Source organism: Phaethon aethereus, assembly GCF_964289735.1.
Source record: "Phaethon aethereus genome assembly, chromosome: 9".
In the NCBI taxonomy this organism is placed as follows: Eukaryota; Metazoa; Chordata; class Aves; order Phaethontiformes; family Phaethontidae; genus Phaethon; species Phaethon aethereus.
In genome coordinates, this window is record NC_138585.1 from 2,014,354 (window position 1) to 2,041,188 (window position 26,835).

Below are 26,835 nucleotides of genomic sequence, written 5' to 3' on the forward strand. Positions count from 1 at the left end.
CACATCTCCATGCAACGCCTCCAAGCTCAAGGATATTTCAACATTTGCTATTTCTGAAAAAAAAAACCCCACACAACATAATCCCGAGGCCAGGGCAGAGGAGGAACAAGGACAAAGAAGGGATTTTGGCAGGAGAGTGCTGGAGGATGATGAAGGTTATATTCTAGGGGACGGTAGCCCGATGCTCCCACGGGACAGCCGGTCCCGTCCTCGCTGACGGCCAGGGACCCAAGCGTCCGTCCCCACGGATGCTTTTGGAAACGCCACCTGTACATGTGCAATATCACGACGCTACATGCCACTGTGACAGGGCTGGCACCCGGCTGGCAGCGCAGAGAGCACCCAGGCGGCACGGGAGGGAGGCAGGAAGGATGCAAGGCAGCGTGCAGAGCTAAATAGGGCCACAGAGGTGAGGGCAGGATCATTTTAAACAGTTAAAGTTTCATTTTAAGGAATACCACAACGGGGAAAACGTCCCCAATGGCAAAGGGCGAAGCACGTACTTTCTTTCCCCGGATGACAAGTTTTGCAGCCGGCCTCCCTGAGGAAGTGAAGCACGTCTGCATCCATGGCCCCCTCCCTACCCCACAATTTTAGAAGCTGTTGATTAATTTTAGCCAGGTCGGAGCAGGGGGATGTCTCAGGGGACTTCTGCTCCTACGCTTTCTAGGCAGTGGAGACTCCGGTGGCAGACAGCCCCGCTAACGAACCCTACGGGGGAGATGCAGCGGGGGGTCTGCTGCCCCGAGATACGAAATCCACTCGTCACCTCTGGCTAGTAGCTGCTCAGCACTTGCCCTTTATACCTGTATCTATTTCAGGTTCAAGGGAAAACCAAGTAGAAATGGCTAAACACTAAGCCTGCTCCTCTTCCCAGCAATGCAGCCAGCAAAGCCTCTCCCCCTTCCCTCCCCGGGGAGAGCTGGGCACCGGGGGAGCTTCGAGCCCAGGCACCCGCTCCCCCTCCACGAGGAACAGCACGCTCTTTTCTTTGGTCGGTATTTCAGTCTGCAGATCAAACGGCTCAATTTCCAGCCAGCCTCCCTATAGCACGCACTTAGCTGGGCTATATTTTCTCCCCAGTTCAACGTTATTGGGAGAAACGTGGCACTACTATACTTGTTCAAACGCATATAATTAATATCCTTTCAGCAAAAAAAAAAAATTAAAAATATTTCCACTGGTGCAGCTAAACGGTGGCCAAAGCCCAGCCAAGCTCATTGAGTGCACTTCTGATTTGTATTTCAAACTCTGCTATTAAGCTTCTCCACCTTGAAAAGCACGGATCTACAAGCACCTCGCAGGGTACATACCCCACCTTCCCCCCCAAAAATCATTATCACTAGCATTTCTGAGACCAGATCAGACAGCTATCTGCTGGAAATAATCCAGGCAGAAGCTGGTGGTGCCTTGGTGTGCCGGATGCCTCGTCCAGCCCTAGTTTTACCCCTGTGCTTTGCATCGGGGTAAGCTTACTGCCACTTAAGCAGATTGGCTTAAGGACAGCTAATTAAATAAGGCCAAACGAATCAGTCATTGGAAATAACGGCTCTGGTGAGCCTCGCGTCTTTCCAGCCTTGTGAAGCGATAGTGAGCCGGGCCATCTTCTCATGTGTTCATGAGGGAAAACGTAAAATATATCATTTTCCACACCACAACCTGACCCCGAACATTCGTAAGCATTGGCTGGCGAACCGTGGCCTTGGGTGCGTCCGCTCTGAAACCAGCAGGGAGAGCTTTCCTCTTCCTAAAAGGAGCTAGTTCAGAGGACGGAAGGGTTTTCTCACTCCTGAGGCCAGCAGGACTCCGATATCACCCATGGACTCCAGCATCCCACATTACCAGCGCGAGGAAGGTGCACATACCCCAGGGCAGAGATGGCGGGTGAAACCGCGGCGTATCACTAAGCAGAATCGTGGCAGCGATTGCTTCATGGCTCGTTTGTTCCTGGTCTATCCTGAATCTCATTTGGATTTGGGGCTGGAGGGGTTGCAGGTTGGTCCAGCTCCTGCTGCAGTCCCGCTGGCTCTCCCATGGCAGAGGGGGAATTGATAATTAAATGTGGTCCAAGTGAGGAGTAGTGGGGCTAGAAGGCGGCCGTAATATTTCCCTTTTAAAAAAACAGCCGGGCAGGAGCTGGAAGCTAAGTGGCAATTGAACTCGCTTCTGCAGAACACCACCTCCAAGTGAATTATTAGGGATGAGCCGGCCATTGCCATCTACGTTTCACGTGGTTGATGACAGGCTCCAGCTGCCCCAGAGACAGAAGAAACAGCACAGCCCGCCCAGCAAAACACCGAGAGCACAAACCGCCCTCCCAGCTCTAAACTCATCCACCCCCAGAGACCCTTCCCAGGCAGGGCTGCCCTGCCACGGCACCTCTCCGGAGCCTTCGGCAAAAACCGCCTCTAAGCCTCTGAACCGCTCCCTTCCCCGCGACAGCGGACTTGCTCCAGCCTAAGTTAGGCAGCCCTGGGGCTTGTCTGCAAGCGCCGGGGTGGCCTCGGATGCCCTCCAAGCCACAGAGCCCTCACTACTAATAATAAACCTGGTGGCTAAGCCCATCACCCTGGCTTCAGACACCATCCTGGGGTGAGGGTGGGAGCGCTGCCACCAAAGCTGATGGGTCCCCGGCCGTTTACTCTGATGTACGGGCTGTTCTTACCTCTCTGTATTTGGATGCCAAGTGGAAACGCAGCTAGAAACCACCGTGTTTTAAACCTGACAGATCAGAGCCCAGGCATTGCGCTTCGTGCTTTTAACAGCGCGGCACCTCTCCGGGTGCCTGTGCACAAAGACAGGCAATGTCATCCTCCCGCAGCTCTCTTAACTGCTTATTGATCCCAAAGAGCCTTCAAATGGATTTCTCTGGCTAGCTATCATCCTCCATAGCCTGGGAGATCCCCTCTACATTATAAAGTAGACATCTCAGTTATAGCTTTATTTACTGCGAATGAGCAATTAAGCCATCCCAGTTCGATTTATGGCCAGCACAGATAACTCCTCTTAACGCAAGCCAAGGCCAGTTTAACTTTTGGACACTTTCCTCTCGCCAGGTGCAAAAAAAAAAAAAAACCCAGCTTCATCTGTGTAATTTTTAAGTCTGTAGCCCAAATTCAAACCTCATCTGCGATCGGCCCAGTACAAGCTGGGAAATTCCTCCCCAGAAGAGCGTTTCATAGATTTCCACTGCGCTCACAGTAGTCACGGAGTCAGGGCTCAACTCATCCAGCTTTATTTTCTGGAGTCGCATCCTGAAGCTGGGATGTTGGTGCTTTCAGTACTCAAAGGGGTTTAAACGGTTTATACAGCTCCGTATTCGGGCCAGCATGGCAAAGCCACTGGGCTATAAGGTGCACCAGGAGGAAGGCACACCCAGCCCAGCCCGCGGGGCTGCTCCACTTTTTGGACCGGAAAGATGCCGTCACGAGCGCAGAGCCACCCCGGCAGCCGGCTGGGGATGGAGGGGACCCAGCCAAATGCCCAGCCAGCCCTGGCAGAGGAGCTGGAAGCCAGGACATCCCTCGCAGCCCCTTTCCGACATGCCCCGGGTGTGCGCCGTCACAGTCAGCATCCCAGCACACAAATCCTCCTGCGGGCCTGAGCCTTAGCTGCGATTCCAACAGTTTGCGATGGATAATGTTCATACTTTACAGCTTTATGGAAAATCCCCTAGATTGATGCAGAGCTGCACTTTATTAATTTTTCCAACTCCAGCAGCAAATTAATCCGGTTGGAGACTGATCTAACTTCTCAGTAACGCCCAGATTTTCCACATTATCAAATGCGTTTCTCATTACCCATTAGGGCAGGTGGACTTTCGGTAGCTGGGTGGATCGCTTCGACGTCGCCGCGTAATGCTCCTTCCAGACAGCCGAGCCGCCACGAGCCCGCTGAGAATCCACCTGGCTGACAGCTTGTCCTCTCCAGGTAAGAGCTTGTGGTATTTAAAGAAAATCTCTTTTTTACTAACTTCATGTCTTGGCAGGACAGAGCATTAAGACTGAGGAGAGCAGAGGGAAGCGCTACCGTTTCTGACTCAAGGAGCGGCTAGACGGCACCAGTTTTTAAAGCACGTTATAAAAGTGGTCACCTTTGCTCTCAGAGCTGGCTTGTTAGATCAGAAACAGGCTTAATTTCACATTTCTCCAGCTGAGCTCTTCTGCATTGTTGCGTTCTTCTTCAGCACGTGCTGGGATGGAGCTGCCCTCACCCGCAGCATTGCCCACGCCAGCCGGGAGCCGTAGACGCAGGAGCCCCTGCTAAAGAGTGGTGGTAGCCAGCCAGCTCTCTCCTGCTGCTGATCAGCTGGACTCGCAGGCTCTGCTCTGGGCCCCCTTTGTCCCCCGGCCCGAGGTGCGTCGCTGGCTGGTGGCCGGGGTGCCGCTTCGGATGGCCCCTACAAGAGCGATGCCGGCACCCTCGCGGCGATTCGTGGGCCCACCGCCGCCCGGCACCGACCCGGCGAGCCCGCAGGAGCAGTAAACGTCCCCAGACACTGCTGCTTCTTAATTAGACGCTGAGAAAGGTTCTAAAGAATATATAAATAATCGAAAATATCAACAGGCATAGCCTGGCTGCTTCTGAGCTACTCCTGGCAAACGGAGATGGGCCCCACTCTGCACGCCAGTCCTGCTGAACTGGGGTTGCCTCTTGGCTCGGCTGCCTGGCTGAAGGGAGATTAATTTGGTTTTTAACCCTGCCAGCGTTCCTGGCGCAGCAGCTCTGGGGTGCTTGCATGGAGGACCCTGGCGATAGCCCGGGAGCGCTCTCCTTACATCGGCAAACACCTCCTCCCCGTGCTGCTGCGGGTCAGCGAACCTGCTTGCCTTCTGCAAGCCAGTAACGCCTCCAACCTTGTTCCCCTGACGCCTCTCCGTGCTCCACGGCCCCCGCACGCACCGGCCTTTCCTAACGGGTGCTTTTGGTCAAAAAAAACCCAGAATCACAGAATCATTAAAGGTTGGAAAAGACCTTTAAGATCATCAAGTCCAACCGTCAACCCAACGCTGCCATGCCCACTGAGTCACGTCCCGACGTGCCATGTCTGCACGATTTTTACGCCGTCTCCGCCTGCGCCTTCATATCAGACCTGGCCAGGTAAAGGGAGCTTCCCCTTTGCGAGCTCACGGAAATGGCGCTGCCGCTGAGACTCCAGCTCGCGGGTGCAAGGCTCAGCCCCGGCGGGAGCACCTACCTCATCTCATTTCCTCCTTTTGCCATCACTCACCCTGTTTGCTCTAAGGAAAGCAAAGCTGTGGCCCGTTTCACCGAGTCCTGAAAGCCCAGAGGTCTTGCTCGCACCCTCGCCTGCATGGCAGACATCAGGGTTTCCGCATCGCCTGGGCAGGGAGGGCATAACAAACCCGGCAGGCTCCTCGCCTGCGGGACCGATGCCGTCTGAGCAGCCACTGGTTTCTAGAAAAAAAAAACAGCTCCCTGGAGAAGCGAGGTGGGAGCACCGGGACAGGAGGCGTGCTGGTGGAGGCTGGGAGCACTGGGGCAGGCACCGCAATCCCCAGGCGCTACGGCAGACTTAGATGCTTACTTGGCTGCTTGCTCTTAGACATAATGAACACAAGAAAGGGGAAAAAAAATAAAGTCCTATGCCCCTTATTTTTTTTTCCCCCTTCTAGCACTTCAGATGACATCTGAATGTTAATTTAGCAACTTCCAGGCAGGACGGTAGCCTTATTTTATTGTACGGTGACAGATTAATTTAGGAGAAAAAAAAAAAACCATTCGGCATCTGAAATATAGCATTGTTTCCCGCAGCATTAATTGGTGGCATCAGTACTGTGTAATTTGTTACTGGTGGCAGATTTCTTTGCGGCTTCATTTCCTTAAAAGCATGGGAATTAATTAGGTGCTCGCGGTGGTAAGGGACTGGCAGGCACCGAGCATAATGTGGGCAATCACGGGAGAGGCTTCTTGGCTGCACGTGTGCATTAAAGGTTAGTAAACCACCGGTGTAAAAACCACAGCTCCCCTGAGCTATGGGGATTGATTTACGCGGAGGCGGGTGTGTTTACACCAGCCAAGCACCGGCCCCTCTATATTTAAGGGCAGAACAAGAATTCACCTCACCTTCTGCCGACACCGTAGCTGTGTTTTGCCTCCCGGGGGTTGATGCTGTGTTGGTGCTGCGAGATGGATGAGGCCAGGGAGGGAGGATCAGGCGCTCCGCGTGAAGCTTCATGCTTCACGAGTCGAAGAACGTTGCAGGGCTGTAAACAGAGCAAGAACGGCGAAAAACGGTGACAACGCAATGCTGGAGCACGCCAACGTGTCCGTACAGAACGACTTCGAGGCAGAAAGCTCCCGCCCGGCGCCAGAGGTGCCGCACCACCGGCGGGCTGCCGGCCCTGGCTCCTCAGTGGGGCGCCGGGAGGCCACGCTGATGGGCACCCTGTGCCCGGCTGCGTTTCGGGCTGCCCCGCTTCGGGCCAGCGCTGTGGCAGAACTAACGCTGCCGGTTCGTCAGGCTACTTCAGAAATACGCTTTGGGCCTTTTACTGGCAAAACAAAAATTATGTGTCCGCGAGCCAAGATCCTGCAGAATTACTGTATCTGGGCCCTTTATCGTAAAGCACAGCCAATACTTCTTTATGGAGTCAGGATTAAAACAGACAACAGCTCTGGTATTACCCGCGCAACGCGTTACAATATTTCTTGATGACCCTATGACCATCCTTGTCTCATTTTAAGCAGCGCAATATGCGATATAACCAGGGCAGGAGCTTTGCTGGAAGCTTGTGAGCCTCGGCAGTGTGTGAGCATCGCTGGGGTCCCAAGGCACAGCTTGAGCACCAACAATTTCAACTCCTTTTTGACTTCTTGCTAGCAACACCTGGCCAGAAAAGCTTATAAATCAAAATCCAGCGTGTCCAAAGGTCCTCTGACCTAGCGCTAAAATGGGTTACCTTAAGAAAATCTTCCCATGTTTTACAGTGGTTCAGAATTTATTCTATAGTGATATATTTTATACATATGGGTTACATATTTATATAAACTTGACCTTTTAAGAGCTGCATTGTGCACTTGTTGAGCATTACGTATAAACCAAATATGAAATATTTCAACCGACAGCTTCAAGATGAGGTGTGGGTAAAATTCAGGGCCGGGAAAGGGAGAGAAGAGGCAGATTCAGAAAATCAAGTACTAAAGAGAAATGTGGCTCTAACCCCAGACCTCGCACCGCGTTCATGAGATGCTTCAAGCCCAGACCTTGGTCCTCACTCTTCGAGACGCAGGCAGGAGCTCAGGTGACCTCTCTGAGGTGTGCTGAGATCCCTGAGGGCAAAATCAAGAGGTCTAAAGGTGACTATAGCTGCCAAAATCCTAAAAAACTAAACCCTTTTCGGGCTAGTCAGCAAATATCAGAACTGCTACAGGAATTACAAAAAATTCTCCGGTTTTCTACTTTCTGATGGGCCCCACATAAAGGACCTTTCCTACAGGTAACTTGATAACCTTGTCATCAAACCTCTGCTAAAGCAGATCAGAAACAACTTGAGTCTTCAACTCATAGCCGATAACTAGCAGCAGTGAATTTCCCAACGCAGGGCTTGCGGTATTAACATTTTAAAAATCACGAGACCCTCAAATATCATGATGCTAAGTCTCATGACCTTTAAGTCAACTAGATTCAGGTTTCTTTTTCTTTGACTCTCGCTGAGCTTTTGGGATAGAAATAAAAGACCTTGTTAGATTTAGGGAACGTTGCAGGGAGTCACCATCACCCATTTCTTCCCATGCTTACATTTCTGGTCCCCTAAATTCAGTAATTGATTTATTTTTAAATAGATCTTTTCGATGTTGATGCGTTTTGATAATCCTCGATTTTTAAGCCAACTCATGAGAGATTTTAAAGCTCGGATGAAATTAATCTCCTTTTGAAGCTCAGTCTGACCAGAACCAGGTCCTCATGTTTGTACCAGTCATCTCCCAAAGAAAATCTTTCCACCGAGCTAGGGACCGCCTTATGCATTTTGCAAGCGAAAAGGAAAGGAGAGGCCTAAGATTCAAAGACAGAACATTAGAAAACTCCCTGATACCGAGGTCCCAAAGCACAGCTCCGTGCTGTACCACGTCCTTGGGCGCACAATACCCGATGGCTCCTCATTCGATCCTTTCACCACCTTTCTGCCTTTGACAACACATTCCCCTGAAAAATCAAAACCGAGCTCAGAGAAAGCCTTGCATCGGACTCCATTTGTTCTGTTGGCCGAAAGCAAAATGTAGAGTCGGGTGTTTGACGGCTGCTGTATGGCACGGAGCGAAAGCCCTTTCCTGCTTTTATTCTGCTTTGCCAAGGTGCGTCTTTTAGATAAAAGTCCCATCTCTGATCAAGGCACTCGCTGCAATTCCCGTAAGCGAGAGGACAGGGTCCGCTCCTGCTCTCCCCCTTCTTTCGCGCCGTCTCAACGTGCCTCGTGGCTCCTGGCCCTGGGCTTCAGCTGCTGCCGCGAGCAGCAGCGATCCTGCGTCACCCCCCGGGCAGGGACCCCCCCGCAGCCCACCCCCGGGCTGCAAAAGAGCACGGAAGACCACCGAATCCTGCCGCCCGCGGCTGGCCCCTGACCCCGGCCTTCCGCCTTGCCGACCGCTGCCCTACAAACCCCTCGGCTCCTCCAGGGCCGGGTGGAGCCGGCGGCGGCAGGGCCGGGCGCTGGCTCAGCGCGCCCCTGCGCCCAGCTTAGCGACGCCCACCCACCGCAGCCGGCGCTGGCTGTTTGGATGTACAGACGCACACACGCAGCACAGGGCTGAGAAGCCAGAGCCAGCTCCTCTCCGAAGTCCCTCGGCTCCTGTTACCGCCAGATGCCCAGGCGCGCTGCGGCACGCACGCTCTTCAGAGCGGCCCTCGGCCTGGCACAGCGCGCGGCAGATGGCCGTCACGACTTGGCCCCGGGCCGCTGTCAGCCCCCGGCTCCTTGCCTCGCGTGATGTTCGCTGTGCCACCTGGGCCGGGCACCGTGCCGCCAGCTGCTGGCGCGGCAGGGGTTAACACTTGAACGGTCCCAAAAATCAGCAGCTCGCGGTGCCGCCGGCACCGCCACCTGCCACGGATGATACTGCTCCTGCGCTGGCACGAGCAGCGGGCTCGGGGTCGCTGTGGGCAGAGGCCGGCAGGGAGAGGAGCCCCGAGCAAAGGTGAACGGCAGAGGGATCACGGGACCTCAGGCAGGTCCTCAAAGGCCTTGTTTACCACCCAAAAATTCCCTCCTCTCGCTGGCCGCTGCCGCCCGGCCGCAGCGAGCCTTGGGCAGCGGAGACGCCACGTACAGGGATCAGCAGTGCGCGTCGCTCGGGGGTTTCCCCCACCGACGAGAGGGTTTGCACCATCACCCCTAAACTGGGCGGCTGGTGGGGTTTGTTTTGGGGTTTTTTTTTTTATTCCGAGAGCAACAGCCGCTCCGGGCCAGACCGCACAGGAGCCCCCGTGGCACCGGTGTGGCGGGACATCGCTTAGGGAGTTATGGCAGCGTTAACACAGCCGCGAGCGCGTGAGAGCCTGCACAGGTCTCCGCTGAACTTGGCTCGGAGGAGCCCCACGCAGCGAGCGGCCGGGCCGCGCGTGTCCGTAAAGGCCACGAAGAGGAGAGGGCAGCGCAGCCGGCGGGGAGGCAGCAAGCGCTCCAGCTTCCTGGCACTCGGGGAACCTTCCCAGATCACGTTGCGTCCATGTGTCCTTGGCTCGTCTCTGTACAGTTGAAAACCACTGAAGGGGAGCCAGTTAAGCGGGACAGCTGGTCGCACGGAGCAGAACCCAGGGAAACGGTTCCTCCCCGTCACACTTAATTGGAGACCTGTTGCTTTGACCAAACCAGCCTGTTCGCGCGGCCCGGCTTTCTGGAGATGCTCTCTGGCTCGCGTTACCCTGCCGGTCGGGATTAGAGGGGTGGGCGCTGCCTCCGCACCAATGCGGTGGCAGCGGGATGAGGGCGGTGGGGAAGCAACGTTCTCGCAGTGACTCCGCACCTACTCCACGCAGCAGCGCTGGTGATGCACGTCGTGACCTGCGCTGCGGTAGCGTATGGCACGACAAGCCCCTGCTCCAGGGGGGATGTTCCTAGGCACTGCCACGATACAAATAAATAACGATAATAATACTCGGCGAGGGGGGGGTGTCTGTCATCTGACCCAGCGCTGATGGAAAGAGCAAAGCTCCGGCTGCCCGCGTTCGCCGCCAGCGACTTGAATCCGTTGACATTTGGCCGTCGAGCAGGGAAAGACTGACAGTTGTTTCGCTCGACAGCAGCCCCACCGGTGACGGGGTGCGCTGCCGCCGCAAAGCAGAGGTGTGCTGGCACCGGCACCCGCACAGCTCCAGGCTTTACCAGTGCAAACCAGTCACAGAGGAGCTTCACACACCGAGCGTGCGATGGGCAGCCCTCGCATGCAACGCCCGGGAGCCCCGATCTTACCTTTTTTATGGCTGCTTGTTTAAGTGAGTACTTTTAGAGTGATCACAGAGTCATTAAGGTTGGAAAAGACCTTTAAGGTCATCAAGCCCAACGATGCTTTGTCTCTTCAGTAAGGTGTTTTCCCTCGATGAACCAGGACCGGTCCTCATTTCCTCTGCTGTGTGAGAGTGGTCACAGGGGTTGGGTCTTCCTTTGCTTGAATAACCCTAAAGCAGATGGGGACACAAATTAGAAGAGCGAGACTTGCCCTTTGCCCAAAGGCACCGGCTCCTAACGCAGCCCCGAGCCGCGGGGCAGGGAGAAGGCAGAAGACGCTGCCGCATTCGTGTCACCAATGGCTCCCCTTTGAGGTAAACCATGAGTAAGAAGCAAAATACAGATTTGACAGTGAACTCCTCACTCCCAGGTGAGCAGCTCGGTCGCTGGAGAGCTGTGAACTGGCAGCCGTGTTGTCCGTGCAGGCTGTGCCAGAGCTGTGGCAACAAAGATGAAGGCAAAGCCAATGACCCCAGTTAGTCCGTTGTGGGACCAGCACTAGCAGTAGATGAAGTAGCTCTGGTTTTTAAAAATTCAGCCTGAAGTGTAGGACACTGGGGTTCAGGGAGGACACTGCCTGCTCTCTCCTGCTTTTCCACTTTCTGGGGGTCTTGGGAAAAAGACCTTACCAAAGGAGGTGGATAAACTCCAAGTGACGTTGTAGCAGGGAGTGATACACAAATTACTGGTGTCGCCTCCCTGGTTCTGTAATTTCCAGGGCACTAATAAATAGAATGAATGATTAAAAGAGGTATTTGGTTTGGAAGCGATGCCGTGGTACCGCACGGCTTTGCCACTTGTGTTCCAGTAGAGTGTTGTAGCTCACTTCTGAATTTGCTCTTCTTTGACCTCTCTAGATGCGACAGTAAAATATTTCTGGAAAGAAAAAAAAAACAAACAAACACCAAACTAAAAAAAAGACTAAACTTGCTTCCAATGAAGTGACTGATACTCCTTCCCACCCAGCTTGGCTGAGCTGAACCTAAGCACGTCTACTCTTGCCTTTCATCATGATATGTGTGCTTGGCTGGATTAATAGGGAAGGGAGGGAAGTCACCAGCTCATCTCCAAAATAACCAAATTACAGGCTTTGCTGAGCACAGTGGCTGCTTCAGCACTATGGTAAACCTGAGACTTCTCTGGGCAATCTGAAGAAGCCGGCGGGAGAGAGAAGGCAAAGCAGAGCATCGTTCCTGGGGTCACGGTCCATGCACGCTTCTCCTCCCCCAAAGCTCAGGCTTAGCAGGAGCCGGCAGGAATTGAGCCCGTCACGTTTCCAACAGGAAAGATGAGCGAACAGCGCTGTCCTTGCAACTGTCTCAATGACACGAATAATGTGCCGCAGAGCTAAGGGGGACAAATGGTAAATCTCCAGCTAAGAACAATGATAATGAAAGTACAGAAGTGAAAATTCATTACTCGAGTCTGCTCGGGAGCTATCCTGAGGGACCCTCTCAGGCTTTCTGGGTTGCTTTAAGCCTTCGGGTCTGGCTCCGGTACTCAGGCCGGTGTGCTGTGCCACTGGCTGTGCTTTCCTCGCCCTTTTTTTCCCATTTCTTTATCAAACCAACTTTCTCTTTCTCCGAACAAAGTGCCGCACACCTCAGCAGACCCACAGCATCGTGCCGTTCGGCGCCCAGCTTCCTGAAACTATGCAAGCAGAAAGAAAAGCATAACGTGATTTTTTTGGTCAGCTGCTCGAGGAAGGAGTCTAATAACGTTTTTCCCTATTTGCAACAGCTCCCGGGGAGGTGGGAGCAGCGCCTGGACAAGGCAGACAGCCCAGCTCCGCAGGTAAGCTCGTTCCCTCCTGAGTGGAGAAGTCCTTCCTGACTGCTTTCTGGCCTCCTGGAGCAGGAGGGATCTATTTCAACACTGCTAATGTTGCTCAGGACGCCCCGGCACCTCGCCAGGTCTCTGAAAAGTTAGAGATGCCCATCAGGCATCTCCATGGCAACCCCGGGATGCTCGTTCCAGCCGGGCGCAGTGTCCGTGTCGGAGTGGCAGGCTGTCAGGTTCATCTTCTACCACCTCTTGGAAGGGCAACGGGAACCGAGAGGGCGTCTGGTTCCTCTCGAAGCACCACCAGGCTGCTGGGGAAGGAGCACACCAGCACACCTGGGGGTTTCCACCCAGGGAACCGGCCAACCAGCTCTTCCACGCCAGTAGCGAAATACCTGGCAAAGCATGAAGGTTTGGGTGGTGCCAAAAACGCTTCGGTGTTTTGGACTTCCCTCGCGGCCAGGGTGAACGGCAGCGGGCGCAGGCAGCCCGTACTTGGCAGCTGTCGCAAGCTACAGCAAAGGGCCCGTGTCTCTGGCACATGCCCCATTTTGGGTGGGAACAGCGGTAACGCAGTCAGCCTGAGTGTGTGGCCCTCAAGGAGGGCAGGAGAGGTGGTAGAGGAGAGAGCCGCCAGTGCCGGCTTGATAGAGCAAACCCATGCGTTTGCCTCCTGGCCCTTGAGTAGCATCGCTGCCCACACCGTAATGCAAGGAAGGGGCAGCTCCTGGCAGCACTTACCTTCTGGTCCTTGACCTCCAAAAAAATGAGTTTATGTGCGGAAGAAATAACCCTGCCTCCCTTTGGACACATTCTTCCTGCCAGCCAGCTTCACGTGTTGTGAGGGACGTAGCAGACCTCCTTTGCGTGGCTCCTAGTCCTGGGAACGCAGGGTGTCAGCAGCACTCCTGGTTCAAGGACCCTGATGTAGCAAAGCCAGGCCCGACTCGCCCTGAATTAAGTTTATCCATCTCCTGTTGGCATCGTAACAGCTCATTCAGTCCTGACAAGCACCAGAGTCTTCATTCAAGGGCACCTCAGATCACGTTTTGATAGACGGAGTTCAGAGAACCCACTGAAACACCAGGGTTGCTCCTCCGAGCGCAGATCTCGCAGCAAAGTCAAACTGTTCAGCCCTTACTGCCGGCACTGCTGTATGTCCCACCAGCAGCAGATATGCACAGATCGTCTCAAAGGCAAGAGATGGTTGCCTCAGTAGCTTCTCTAAGTCATCGGTGTACCTGCTTCTGTTGCCACCGTTGTGTCGTCAGCTCCTCCAACAGCTCAGGTGTTCATGACCACCATGTAGAGCATCCAGCCCCTTCCACAGCATCCTGGTGCCTTGGGTTCAGAAGAAATAGCCCCAGTAAGAACGGTTTCATGACCTTGCCTCCAAATGACCATTCAGGTCCTTTAGCTCTAGCTCCAGGTAAACGCAACCGGGGAGCGTGCCCACCTGCAGACATAGTTCCCAAGGAACAACAAACCCACTCTTACAGTGTCTCAGGAAGGAAGGTTTAGTCCCCCCAAGGTCATTGTCACTTCCGAGGGTTGGTTACTACCATGTCTGCTTTCCCTCAAACACCGCTACCGAGTTGCACGTATTTTTTCCAAAGTTGCTTTCCATTTCTGTTTGTCGTTGTATTAGAAAATACCAGGTTGATTGGGCAACGGAGAGAACTCATTTGTCTACTGGGTCAACAAGAAGAAGGGCTTTGCTCATCACTGCAGCAGAGGGATGTTGATCCCAAACGCAAAAGACGACGCTTGGTCTTGCATCTCCCAGGAAGTGACATGCTGCTTATTTAATTAGAAGGGGCACGGCTCCCTCCTGAATAAACCAGAAATAGCTTTCCAGGGAAAAAAATAAACCTGCCTGTGTATTCTGGAGGACTCTTAGAAAGAACAGCTATACAGCGTCTACCAGACTTGCATGCTACAAGAGCCAGAGTTTCGGAGAAGGGGTATGTCGAGGAAGCCAGCCTGCTCACGGGGGAGTGACCCTCTTCGTCTTTAATACTGGCGAAAGCAAATACAGCATGGGTTTCCCCTGCTCGCTTCATTTCTTCACCTACGTCTCTTAAAACATTTGTAGCTGTACTACCCGTCTCAGATGCATTTCCCATCGTGCATTAACCCAGCTTGTCCGAGGGTAATTTTATGGTAAGCGGTTAACAACAAAGCACGTCGCCCAAGGGCTTGGCTAACGAGTAATTCGGGTTACCCGGGCACCTTAACAGACGATCCCTAGAGCCTCTGCAGGGTGTCCAAGGGACAACACAGACCGTCCCTGGAAAAGCTGAACGAGCTGGTCTGGCCGTGGTGGGGAGACGACGAAACCTCTTCCAGGGACCAGTGGCAGCTGGGAGAGCTGACTGGCCCCCCAGCGAGGTCAGGGGCAGGGGGTCCCTCGCACTTGCCCTCACCGCCTTCAAAGGAGGAGTTGTCTGGAGATTATAAAAGGATTGATGCCTTAATGACCGCACGCAGCCCGGCCAGAACCGCTCTCCTCATCTAACGAGGCCAGCAAGAAGAAGTAAGCCAAGCAGCACGCCGAAGGTCAACAGAGCCGTGCTCTGACAGGGAAGACGGCGCAGCTCTCCTGCCCTGGCAACCTTCGGTGGCCAACGTCCTGCCAACAGCCCCCTCCCCGCCCGCGGCAGCCCTGCGTGCTGGGGACGGGCGCAGCCCTGCCTTCGGCTGCTGAAGTTGCTGGCAGCTTGTTCTTCCAGGAGCGAAGAGCGGCGATCGTCACCGCAACGTCGTTTTTCACTGAATAAAGAGGGAAAGTAGCAGGAACCTGCAGAAATATTTGCAGCCGCCTCTCTGAGCACAGAGACGCGACACTCCTATTCCCCAGGCCACGGCTCCGCGCCTCACCCAGCTCCATACCCCTCGTGCGGCTGCTTCCAGCGTCCCCGTGCAGGCAGCCCGCACACTCCCCGGTGCGACGAGGGCTGTGCCGTTCCACTAGCCAGGGGCCAGCCGGCCTTGGCTTTTATGGACCAGCAATCCCATCCCAGACGCGTTGCCTCCTGCCAGGGGCTCTGCCGCCTGGGAACAGCTATTTCCCCACGGCAGGTGGACTCTGGCTTCAAAGCATCGCCCCCACCGTGTCCCTTCCTGGGGGTTGTGGCATTTGATTCCGTTCTGCACCACCCCTCGCTTTCTCCCTGCAATCTAAATACGTCCTGACCTCTCCTCGCAGGACTATCCCAGCCATCAATTAGCTACCCGCTCGTGTGGATACCAGGAAACCGAATACACGGGTTTATAGTTCAGTGGAAAGTTCTGCTGCTGTCTTAAATCATAAAGCACAGCTGCTGACACAGCAGAAGCTGCAAAATGAACAGAGCATCTGAGCAGCCTGTGGTTTGGGAGCCGCTGGGAGGAGAATAAGCGCAGCGTCCTGCAGCTCTGTTGGAGGGATGAAGGAAGGACAGGCAGGCCAAAAGAGCAGATTAAAACTCATCAGAGTGCAATTGTAATGTGTTATACAACACGGACACGTCCTGGCACTCCAGCATTAACTTGCGATTGAGAGAGAAAATGGCAGCTGAGATTCAATGCCCATAAATGCAAAGTAATGCCTGGGGAAAAAAATAAAGCACAGCTCCAAATATACACGCACACAATAATGGGCTCTAAACGAGCTATTCTGAGTCAGGAGACAGATCTTGGGAGGTTTTGTGGATAGTTCTGTGAAAATACCCGCTCGGTAGTGGGTGAATAAAGCCAAGCTAGCGCTGGGACGGGACTTTAATAGGAAGAGCACAAAGAAAAAGACAGAAATCATCGGTGCACCTGCACACAGAGTCACAGAATCATTAAGGTTGGAAAAGACCTTTAAGATCATCAAGTCCAGCCGTCAACCCAACACCACCATGCCCACTAAACCTTGTCCCAAAGCCCCACGTCCACACAATTTTTGAACACCTCCAGTGATGGTGACTCCACCACCGCCCTGGGCAGCCTGTTCCAATGCTTGACCACTCTCTCGATGAAGAGCAGCGTATCCAGTCCCAGTCCCCCATCTCAAAAGGGGTACAGTAGAGCTTGTAAGGGCACAGGGGAGGATGAGCAGCCACGTGGAACAACCCCTGCCCAAAGGCTCTGCAGCTTGGACGTGACTACTGCTAATGCCTTCGTGGATGGCTCAGGCGGGGCAGATGGGGATATTACTTGTCGCAACACAAGAACCAGTAAGCATCAAATGAAAGTCCAAAGTCTGAAAGCAGTGCCTATTACCCGATTACCAAAGGTGTCTTCAAGGGCACGTTAGTTCCAAACTAACTTAGAGGGGCTGGGATTCATCTTTAGATGCCATCAGCGTTGCCTCCACTGGAGTTACATGCTCAGGCTTCCTCTCCAGACAGTGGAGAAGACCCCGTACCACCGGGGTGTAAGCCATCTTCCCCGGGGTGGACAGCTAAAGCAGATCGGGACAACATGCCCCGAGTCTCTGCACCGAGAGAAGGGCAGCCCTAGCACTTTTTCCAAGCGCAGGCATCTACGACAGTCTTGGAAAAGCATTTGGGGACCCTCAACCACGGCCCTAGCAGGACCAAGGTCTCCAGCAGCCGGCCTTTGGTGTGGCGCAGGCAGGGCATCTTCCCACCATAGCTTCTGCTGGAGCCTTTACGGACTGCAGCGAAGGCGAAACAACTGCAGAAGAGTTAAAATGGCTTTCTTGGGGAACGCAGCCTGCAATTTTCCTTTCTACCCAATGGGATTCAAATAACCTAATTCTTGCTCTACATTTGTACGGTCTCTCTCTCGCCCGGATCACCCCCGGAGAAATGACAGCCATGTGGTAAATACATGTAATCATGCCACTCTGATAGCTTCTCTTGTTCTCTGGCCATTAATTCATCTCCCTGGGACTCAGGCGAACATTTTAAATCCTGCAGCAAATTCAAAGAGCTGCCTTTATTTTAAAATCAACACAGCAATAAAAGGCTTTCTCCTTCCCCTCCTCAAAATGTAAATTTTTTTTAGCTTCAGAAATATCCTGGCAGACAGACAGATGTTGCTGGTCATGACCTTATCTCAGGCCAATGACAGGTTTCCTATGTGTGAGCAATCACATGGCTATATAAACCTCTGAAAGAAGGAGGGCTTGCAGTTGCAGGGGGAGGTAGCAGCACTCACCTCAAGCAAAGCCTTTGCCTTCAAGCTCATGGCACCGTCATAAAAACATGATAGAAACCTTGCCTTTCCCCTCTCAAGGTATCCTTTTGTTGAGAAAAAATAAAAGAAAATGCAAAAGAGCCCTCCAAAAACAACTACCTTCTCCCTGATGATCGCTGTCTCTAAGAGCACAGAAACTTCACAGAATCACAGAATCGTTAAGGTTGGAAAAGACCTTTAAGATCATCAAGTCCAACCATCAACCCTATACCACCATGCCCACTAAACCATGTCCTGAAGTGCCACATCCACATGTTTTTTGAACACTTCCAGTGATGGTGACTCCACCACCTCCCTGGGCAGCCTGTTCCAATGCCTGACCACTCTCTCAGCAAAGAAATTTTTCCTAATATCCAGTCTAAGCCTCCCCTGGCACAACCTGAGGCCATTTCCTCTCGTCCTATCGCTGGTTACTTGGGAGAAGAGACCAACCCCCACCTCACCACAACCCCCTTTCAGGCAGTTGTAGAGAGCGATAAGGTCTCCCCTCAGCCTCCTCTTCTCCAGACTGAACACCCCCAGTTCCCTCAGCCGCTCCCCATCAGACTTGTGCTCCAGACCCCTCCCCAGCTCCATTGCCCTTCTCTGGACACGCTCCAGCACCTCAGCATCCTTCTTGTAGTGAGGGGCCCAAAACTGAACACAGGATTCGAGGTGCAGCCGCTTCCCGCAGGTGCTTTCTGATTTCTGATTGTGCTGGAAACACATTTTGGCTGAAGACAGCTGAGGCCCCTGAGGAAAGGCAGCAGGATGGTGCTCAGCCTGCTGTGCTGCTGCCCGCGGGCAGCCAGCTCACCATTAAGTGAAATAAAATAGGAGCCTGCTAATTTTTACAGCCCGCCGGGCGGGAAAGCACCAGCAGCAACCGAAGCGGCGACTGCCACGTGCTCAGCTGCGCAGGCTCCGGCTCTGAGCTGCCGGGGAAGAAATGTATGGGCTTAACATCAGCTGCTGCCACCACAGCATCCATTCGGCTGTCTGCACTGCGGTCGGCTCATGTTCTCGGCGCGGCTTGGGTTGCACCAGCGAAACCTTCTTTTACTCAATGTCCCCAAACAGACATTTTTTTCTTTCTTGTTGTTACTGAGCCATCACCTTGTTGGAGCTGGAGAGGAAGGAGGTTAAGAGAAGCCCCGGAGGAGGAGCGACCTGCTTTGTTGGAGGAGCGAGGCCAGGACATGCGGGGAAATCGCCGTCAATGGGACGCAGCGGCACAGTGAAGCGGGCGGGTGGGAAGACACGTTAGCCGAAGCAGAGCTCGGCGCAGGACCCGGGCGGCACCAGAATTAGGGTTCTGTCGTGCCAATGAGTAGCCGAGGAGATCAGATGGTCCCTCCCAGGAAGACGAGGGAGAAGGGACCCACAGGAAAGAGGGTTACACCTCGGACAAGCGGCTGGGGCAATGGGGAGGAAAGAGTGCTCCTCGCCGGGTGGTGCGGGCAGGAGCGGGCAGGAGCGGGCAGGGCTCAGTGACAGGCGAGAGGGGGTTGCTAAAGGCCAACAGGCAGATGGCGAAACTGTGAGTAGAAAGTCACTCCAGCCATAAATCTCGGGGACCTGAGCCGGAGACGGGCAAACCCCAGATGGCTTGGAAAGTCTGCCTGGTAGAGCCCAGAGCTTCTCAGCGTGCATCCATCCCTCGCTCCTCCTCCTCCTCCTCCGGATTAACCATCTCCAGCTAGCTCCTTGCAGCCAGGGCTGAACCAGGGACCCCTGAACCTAAAACCGCTCCGATGCACGAACTAAAGAGCAAAACTGCTACCTGGACCCCAACAGCAATATTATCCATCCCCAGCATGGGACACTGGGCCCCTTATTGGGGGTTACACGCAACGTCCCATCCCCGACTCTCCCCTCTTGGCAGGGATGCTGCGGGCAGCGCCCAAGGGGTCACGGAGGGCGCGGGACCACGCGGAGATGCACCAGCAGAGCTGGATGGCGGAAGGTTCCCCGCAGCCACGCACGCTATTTCTGGATCCGCTGGGGAGGTGTTTAGGGCTGCATTCGCAGGCAAGCACGGCAGCATATCGGCTGTCCGTGCTTTGGAAGGGGCTCAGGAACAGAAAAGGGGCAGGAGATCGGGAGGGAACAGGATTTATATAGAGATCCACGGGGAAAACCCGTGTCTGCGAACATGAGTAACCTAATACTGGGCAGTAGTACCAGCTCCTGCCTGCGGATCCAGGACAACACCGTCCGCAGCCCACAGCCGGAGGAGCCCCGCGCTCTCATGCTCCTGCCCAAAAAGAGCTCGCGACACCCGCAAAAAGGCACCTCGCCCATGCCGAGCCCCCGGACCCCCCCCCCGCCAGCCGGTGCCTCCGCAGCCCTTCCCGGCGCTGCCAGAGAGTCCTGCAGCCCACAGGTGCTTTCGCTCCCCCGGGACCACCGGCCAAGCCGGCCGGGGCTGGCAGCGCGGGTGGGACGGGGGCCAGCGGTAAAATTAGAAAGCGTCTCCCTGCCAGCCCCTGCCCCGAGCTGCCGGGGCCGGCTGAGCCCAGTTGCTAACCCGCACTGTAACCCTTCTTGTCCCCCATTTTGTAGGGCTGGGAGACTTTCTAGAAAGCCAGGGACTCGCACAGCTTTCCGTTTTGATTAGCGGTCTCCGGCTACCCCGGAGAGCCGGGCTCGCGGGCCGATGGGCGCAGAGGGAGGTTGATTTTATTTTTTGGGGGGGCTGCTTTGGGACAGCCTGGCTTGCGCCGTGCCGCTCCTCTCGCTCCCGGCGCTTTGCAAGCCCCGCAGCCCCGCAAGGGCTGATCCCCCCCCGCCGCAAATGGCTGCTCCTGCCCCGCTTCTAGCCCCTTCCTCGCCGCCGCGGCGGCTGCCCTCCTCCCCCCTCCTCCCGCCGCGGTTTTTGTTATTAGTTATACCCCTGAGCATCCTTTAAGTTTCTGCCGGGGGAGAGGATCGAAAGAGAAAGCCTTTTAAGGATTTCTGCCAGCACGGGGAAGCGAATCCCCCCCAGCGAACAGTGCTGCTGGGGCACTTGAGTGTGAACAAGTGTCTGAAGCCGCAAAGGGCAGAGAGAGGGGAGGGGGAAGCCAGGGGCACGCTCTGAAACCAGACCCCAACCCTTGGCCGGAACGCAGCTCCTTCCTCGGCGTTAGGAAACGGATCCCTCCCGCGATTTCCTTTCAAAGGTGGCTCGTAACCTCTTCACTGGGCTCGGCTTTGGCAGCGCGCTCCTGGCGCAGCGGGCAGGGCCGGCCCGCCGGTGCCGCGGCGCGGGGGGAGCGCGCTTGCCCCTCCGCGGGCGGAAAACAAAGACGGCAGCTCCGCGGGAGGACCGGCGCCCTGGCCATGCTCTGATGGGTACCATGGACTTTAAGGCAGACCCCGGTGCAGTGACGATCAATTTGCTGCTTATTGTCCACCCCGAGGAGACAGCGAGCGAGCGGGGAGGGCAGCGCGAGGGGCCGGGGGAAGGCAGCCGAGCCGCAGGTAACGCCGGGGCGAGGGAGGGGAGGGCTGCGGCTGCAGCACCAGCTGCACCAGGCAGGCGGTGAAGCGAAGCAGCAGCTTTGGAGCAGGGTTTGGGCTTCCCCCCCGCCGCCCCCCCCCCCGTCCTCTTTTCCTCTTTTCCTCTTTTCCTTTGCAGACGTGCTGCAAAACCCCCAAACGTCAAGCTTTTTTTTTTTTTCATAGGAGCCCGGCGTGCCTTCGCTGGCCCTCCCGGTGCAGGAGAGCCCTTGCTCACGCACGCCACGCTGCCCGCTGCCGCGTGTCCGGCTCTGCCGCACGCAACCCGGGGTGCAGGAGGATACTAATCCGAGGACCACGTTTGCACCTCGCCGCGGCCCGGAGAGGCCTCCACGGGCTCTCGTGGCTGCGCGAGGGGAGCAGGGCGAGAGCTCGGCCGTTTCACCCCAGGCCAGCACCCACTACAACCAGTACGGGGGCAAAAGGGTTTTGTTTGAAGCATGTCTGGGCTTTGTCTCCAAGGATGACTGCCCTGAGCCATTTATAGCTACAGTTTGGGACGGTCTCCCTGGCCCAGCTCCTATCCTTCAAGGGATCTTCCAAAAAGCAACGGCTGGGCTCTGCAGCTGTAAGGGGACCCTCCCTGCAGAAGCAAAAGGAGAAAGAGGAATATTCCTCCTCTAGAACCTCGAGGAAAAGCTGGATTTTCAGACAACCAGTTCCAGGCTAACACGGATAGGCAGAGCTAGCACAGACCTTTTGTTCATGCTTCATCTAACACGGCATCCACCACCCACCCAAATACGAGCAAGCCCTGTTGAAGCAACTTAGGCGTGGACTATCGCACTTTCTTCCTCCTGGTGTTTCATACTCCAGCAACAGGGGCTGCAGCAAGTGCTGCAGACAAGGACGGGGAAGGTGGATCTTGGTGACACCTGGGTTCAGCGGGTATGGTGGGTCCCACGAAAAGTTTCGGGGTGCTTGGCCTCCAGGCAGGGCTGGAACCTCACTCCAGGAGGACAGCCTGCCACTCTCATGGTTACGTTTTACAGGTCTGCAGGATGATGGGAATGGAAACAGCAGATCACAGCCACCTCCAGGCAGGGACCTTAACGGTATGTCGTCTTCCCGCTCTACCAATAAACTAACCACCGTACACAAAACCCACTTGCAAGCTTTTAGCACCCAGCTGTGCCCCTCACCCATAAACGTGCTTGAAAAAACCCACCCCTTTCCAGCGCTTTGGGGGGCTTCGCTGGAGGGCCACGCGCCGCGGGAAGCGTCCCCTCCATGCTCTCCTACGCTCCGTGGCCGGGATGCACAGCGGTGGCACGGCGGAGCCCGCGCCCGGAGGTCCGCAGGAGACCCTCCTGCGCGCTGCCGCGGAGCTCGGTCGTGTTTCAGGTCCGCAGAGTTCTTACATTTCACAGCCAGCTGATGGCAGGGGAAATTCAGCGCCTCACATCGCTCGGGTTGCAGATAGAACTTCCGGAGACTTCCCGAGCACTCACAGAGCTTAAGCAGGGTCTGGGGTACGCAAGAAACCTTTGGGGTTTCAACCCATCTATCCACCAGTCCTTTCTTCATCACAGTGGACTCTGGTTATGCCAAACAGGAGCTTTGCTTCCACAAGCCAAGCAAGAGCAGTATGCAGAAGCCAGTATGACGCTTGATCGCCATATCTCATCTCATTTCATATCGTAACATCAGATGAGCCTTGATCCAAGCCCCTCCGAAACCAGTGGTGGCTGGACGGTGCTCACAGACTGCGAGCAAGCAGTATTTCATGGCAAGATACAACTTTGGCTCTGGGGTTTTTTTTGGTTTGGTTTGGTTGGTTTTGGGTTTGTTTTTTTTTAACAAATCTGGTAACAAAAGCCTCCTCTCCGGGAAGCATATATAGATGCTCATGAATACTCAGCCCTCTCTCGCTCTTCCGTCGTGCTCAGGAGGGTCTGCAGCCGGAGCTGCAGAGCACAAGTCGGAGCCTCCGTGGCAAGTGGGAGGACGGTATCGGTCGTTTACCACCCCGAACTAATGGCAGGAATATTTCGCATGCATATGGGAAACCTTTCCTTGCAGCTCTCCCTCGGGCGCAAGTTAAACCCCCGGGAGGATTACTGAGGAATTCGGACGCCAGAGTAGCAGGCAGCACTCTCGCTCCTCTAGCGCCGCAGGGGTTAATAAATTCCCCTTTAATCCGCCGCGTTAGCATCTTGACGAAGCCTCTGACACCGCCGAGCAGCTGGTGCTGCTGCAATATTTACAAACTGTATTACTTGAGCCTCGCCCCAAGCCCGCCGAGGCAAACGGGCCACAGCCCCGTGCCGCGCCGCTAGATCCCGTCGTTCACGGGCCCGATCCTTGCCACGGCCACGACCGGTATCCAGCCTCCAGGACGAGCCGTGAAGACCAGGTTCTTTGCGCCGGTCTCTGGTGGCTGGCAGGACGGTGATCCCGTGAGGCTTGGAGAAAAAAGAATGAGGGATCTCCCTGGCCTCCTGGCCAACGCCACCCCGCCTCCGGCAAGGCTGGGGCCCCCCGCGCCGTGCGGGAGCTAGGGCTCGGCGTCGCCGGCACGGTCAGGGGCTCCCGGGGGGACAGATGGAGAGGAGACGCCAACGACCGCACCAACGCTCCCGCTCGGAGCCCCAAAAGAGCGACGCAAGCCCCACGCTGACCCCTTAGTGATCTTGAGCATGAAGAATTAAAAATCCCAGGGGAGGCTGGAGAATCCTTGGGTCTTTCAGCGTGGATGGAGGGTCGGGGAGCACCTGAGTTCCCACCACCCCCCTGACCATCCTGACGCAGCACAGACGTGGTCGGAAAGCACGGTAGGACCGTGCTGCTGCCAACGTCGCGTATTGCAGGGCTGACGGAAGGGTGCAAGGGCTGGGGGAGGTAACATCGGCAGAAGTTTAGCTTAAGACAGCTGGTCGCAGAAGTCCTCTCGTAGGGTAGGCCCTTGCGAGGAGCCATCCCTGCCCTAGAGCAGGGCCAGTGCCGGGCCAGCGGTGCCCCAAAGCACTGGCCGGCCAAGGACTGGTCTGGCCCCACAGAACGAGAGGAGCAAGTGTTTCTTTGTGAAGGGTATATTGATTGGGAATAGTAAAAAAAACCAACAACAACAAAAAAAAACCCATAAAAAAAGTCAGTAACCATTTCGTACCATTAGTTTTTAAAGCAATGGATACAGTACTTTGAAAAATTTCTGTGGACTTAACGTTTTTTCATTTGTTAAATATTTTTTGAACTTACTGGAAGAAGGCGTTTCTCGACGTTAGATTTGTTTCTTGAAAACAAAAAATGTTAATTCATGGGGGAAAACTGAGAATATGGAAGTTGGCAAGAAAACCCATAAAAATCCAAAGGTAAAAATAATCTTGAGAAATAAAAAAGGACCCCTGAAAATATAAAAATCTTAAGGAAATCATACCGTTTGCACAAAGCCCTCCCTTTGAGAAACAACTTCATTTTACCTTCAAATAAACTGACAAAATACAACAACCAGCTCTTGACACCCTGATGTCTGCAGTCATCCCCAGATTGGAGTCAAGCTTTAGGATTTTTTAAATCCTAAAGGATTTTTACAATTTTTTTTTTAGATTTTTTTAAACCTAAAAAAGGGGGTTGGGTTTTTTTACAGTTTTTATAGTCTTTCTTGACTTCTGCTTTTGGGCTTTAAAGGACATCAAACCTTTTCTGCGTAGTCACAGGAGATAAAAAACTTTTTTTAAAGTTAAATTCTGCAGAAAAGCTTATTCTTTGATGAAAGTGCAGATTCCTACCTCATTAGCTGGTTCCAAGGGCCGGCTTTCAAGGCAAACCCCAAACGTCACGAGACTCTCGATGGAATTGTGGGAGGTAGCACGTGCGATGGGATGGCAGCCCCGAGGTGCGTTAACGTCTTGACCTTCAGTCTCCAAAGTGACCTCTGTCTGATCCGAAATGGGAAGCCCATGAGCGCCCTGAGGTCCTCTGGGGAACCTCGGCGGCCGCAAAACCTTCCGAAATGCTTGCCAAAAAAATTCTCTGCCTACCGTATCTCCATCAAGAGCTATTCAATATGGTGATAAACCTTTGGTTTTTTAAGCTGCCACATAATCCTCGCTGAGGACCTCCGCTTTATTTACGATCTGCTTTATCACCTCTTAGGCTATAACTGGCTATCTTTTATTTTTTTGAGAGTTACCAGTCACGTGGAGGTGACCACAGGCTTTCTGACCGTACCGTTTATCTCAAGGGTGCTTTGTTCTGCCCGGCAAGCCAAGTGCTTCGGTACCTCCGCCATCACCAGAGCTGCCGCTTCTTGTGCTAAAGAGCTAAGAGTTGGCTTCAGCGACGCCACGGCAGGCAACCCTGCCCTCCTCCTCCGCCTGCTGCTTACTCGTCCCTCTCTCAGGGAGTGTTGTCGCCGTTTCTTGCAGGAACCCAAGTGACGGTGGAGATCCACCCCAAGGACACCACCCCGCAACTCTTCAAGAAACTCTCCTCTGGAAAAGGTACGGCCTGGGCTTGAAACCCTGGCAGAGCGGGTCGAGGGCGGGGGGGAGAAGGGGCCGCATCCGTCCCTTTGCAGAAGCAGGGAGGGCAAGAAGCCCCGCGGCAGCTCGAGGAGATGCTGCACCCCTCGAGCCCGGGGAGGGGGTGCGGCGACGGCACTAACCATGCCGGGGTCGTTGCAGGTCCCCGGAGGCTGCCCAGCCTGAGAGGTCAGGACAGCAAAGGTGAGGCTCAGCTCCACCACGGCGCGTGTCTCCAAGCCAGCCCTCGCTCCCTTCTCCCCACGGGCGCGCCCGGCTTTTGAGAGGATGCCAACGCCTGCGCCTGCTCGCCCTGCCAGGCAGATGCTGCTGGGCCCTGAGCCTGGGGCTTGAGGAGCAAAACCCTTCTGCTCCCAGGGCGGGGGGGGTCTGCTCCTCCTCCAGCCCGGGGACAAGGCGGGGGGTGACGGTCTGGGGGCCGCAGCGTCCCTCAGAAACCCTCCAGCCGCCACCGAGCTCTGGGCGGGGTTATCGTCTCACAGCTCCGGAGCTCAGCTCTCCCTTCTCCCGCGGCCGGGGGCTTTGGCCGGGCAGTGGGCAGGGGCCGGACGGTGCCCGTCTGCCGGGGAGGGTGGTCTCCGCAGAGCCGCGGGACGGCGGGGAAGGGCTGCGGGGCGCACCGCGGCGCAGGGCTTCGCCCCTCCGCGGGCGTTGGCGTCCATGCCCCAACACAAGGGGACGGGTGAAGAAAAGCCTCGATGCCACCCTTGGCCGAGTCACAGAGTCTTCGGGTTGGAAAGGGACCTTTGAAGGTCACCTAGTCCAACCCCCCCCCCCCCCCCCCCAACGAGCAGGGTTCTTTTTTCCCCACCCAGTCCTGCTCCCCAAAAACCGCCTCTTTCTGTTTGTCTTTCTCCCTCCTGCCAACAACCGCCCGCCCTCCTCCGCTTCGCTAGGCTTCCAGCGGCCGCCGGGAGGAAGAGACCTGCACGGTAACTATCCGCTGTCCCTCGCCCCGCGCCGGCGGCACGGCACGGCGCGGCACGCCACGCCACGCCGCCGGGCAGCCCCGGATAGAGAGGCCTCCAGTCCTAGAAACGGGGCTCAGCAAGCCCAGGCTGAAGTGCTCGGACAAGGGATTTAATTTCCATTACTAACCTTCAGCTTCCCAAACCCCCCGTTCGTCGGGGCGGCGGAGGGGGGTGGCCTGGGGAAGGTCGCGCGTGCCCGAGACCTCCCTAAGGCTCCGACGCCGGAGGAAGGCGGCTCCGGGAACGGGCGCGACGCGCGCTTCCGAAACAGCACAGGGCGACGCGGCTCGCCGCGGGTCCCCCCACTGCGGGGAGCCTCGGCAGCTCTAACCTGACAGGGGTGAAGACTGAGAACCAATTTAAACAAAACAAAACAAACAAAAATCCATCCCCTTCCCAAAAGGCAAAAAGTAATTTTCAGAACTGCAGAGAACGGGAACCTTTAAAGGCGTAAATCTG

The 26,835-nt window shown here is 55.2% G+C and overlaps 1 protein-coding gene across 1 annotated transcript in view; it reads left to right on the forward strand.

Annotated features, from left to right (window-relative positions):
* Positions 1-5,014: 5,014 nt before the first annotated feature.
* The window catches only part of KY (kyphoscoliosis peptidase), a gene marked incomplete at both ends in the record, with an annotated part of 33,414 nt that continues 11,593 nt past the window's right edge, over positions 5,015-26,835 (forward strand). Inside the window, 3 exons of the mRNA XM_082003434.1 lie at positions 5,015-5,100; positions 25,182-25,363; positions 25,547-25,588. Of these exons, the coding sequence (XP_081859560.1) occupies positions 5,015-5,100; positions 25,182-25,363; positions 25,547-25,588 (310 nt within the window). The remainder of the gene's footprint in view (positions 5,101-25,181; positions 25,364-25,546; positions 25,589-26,835) is intronic.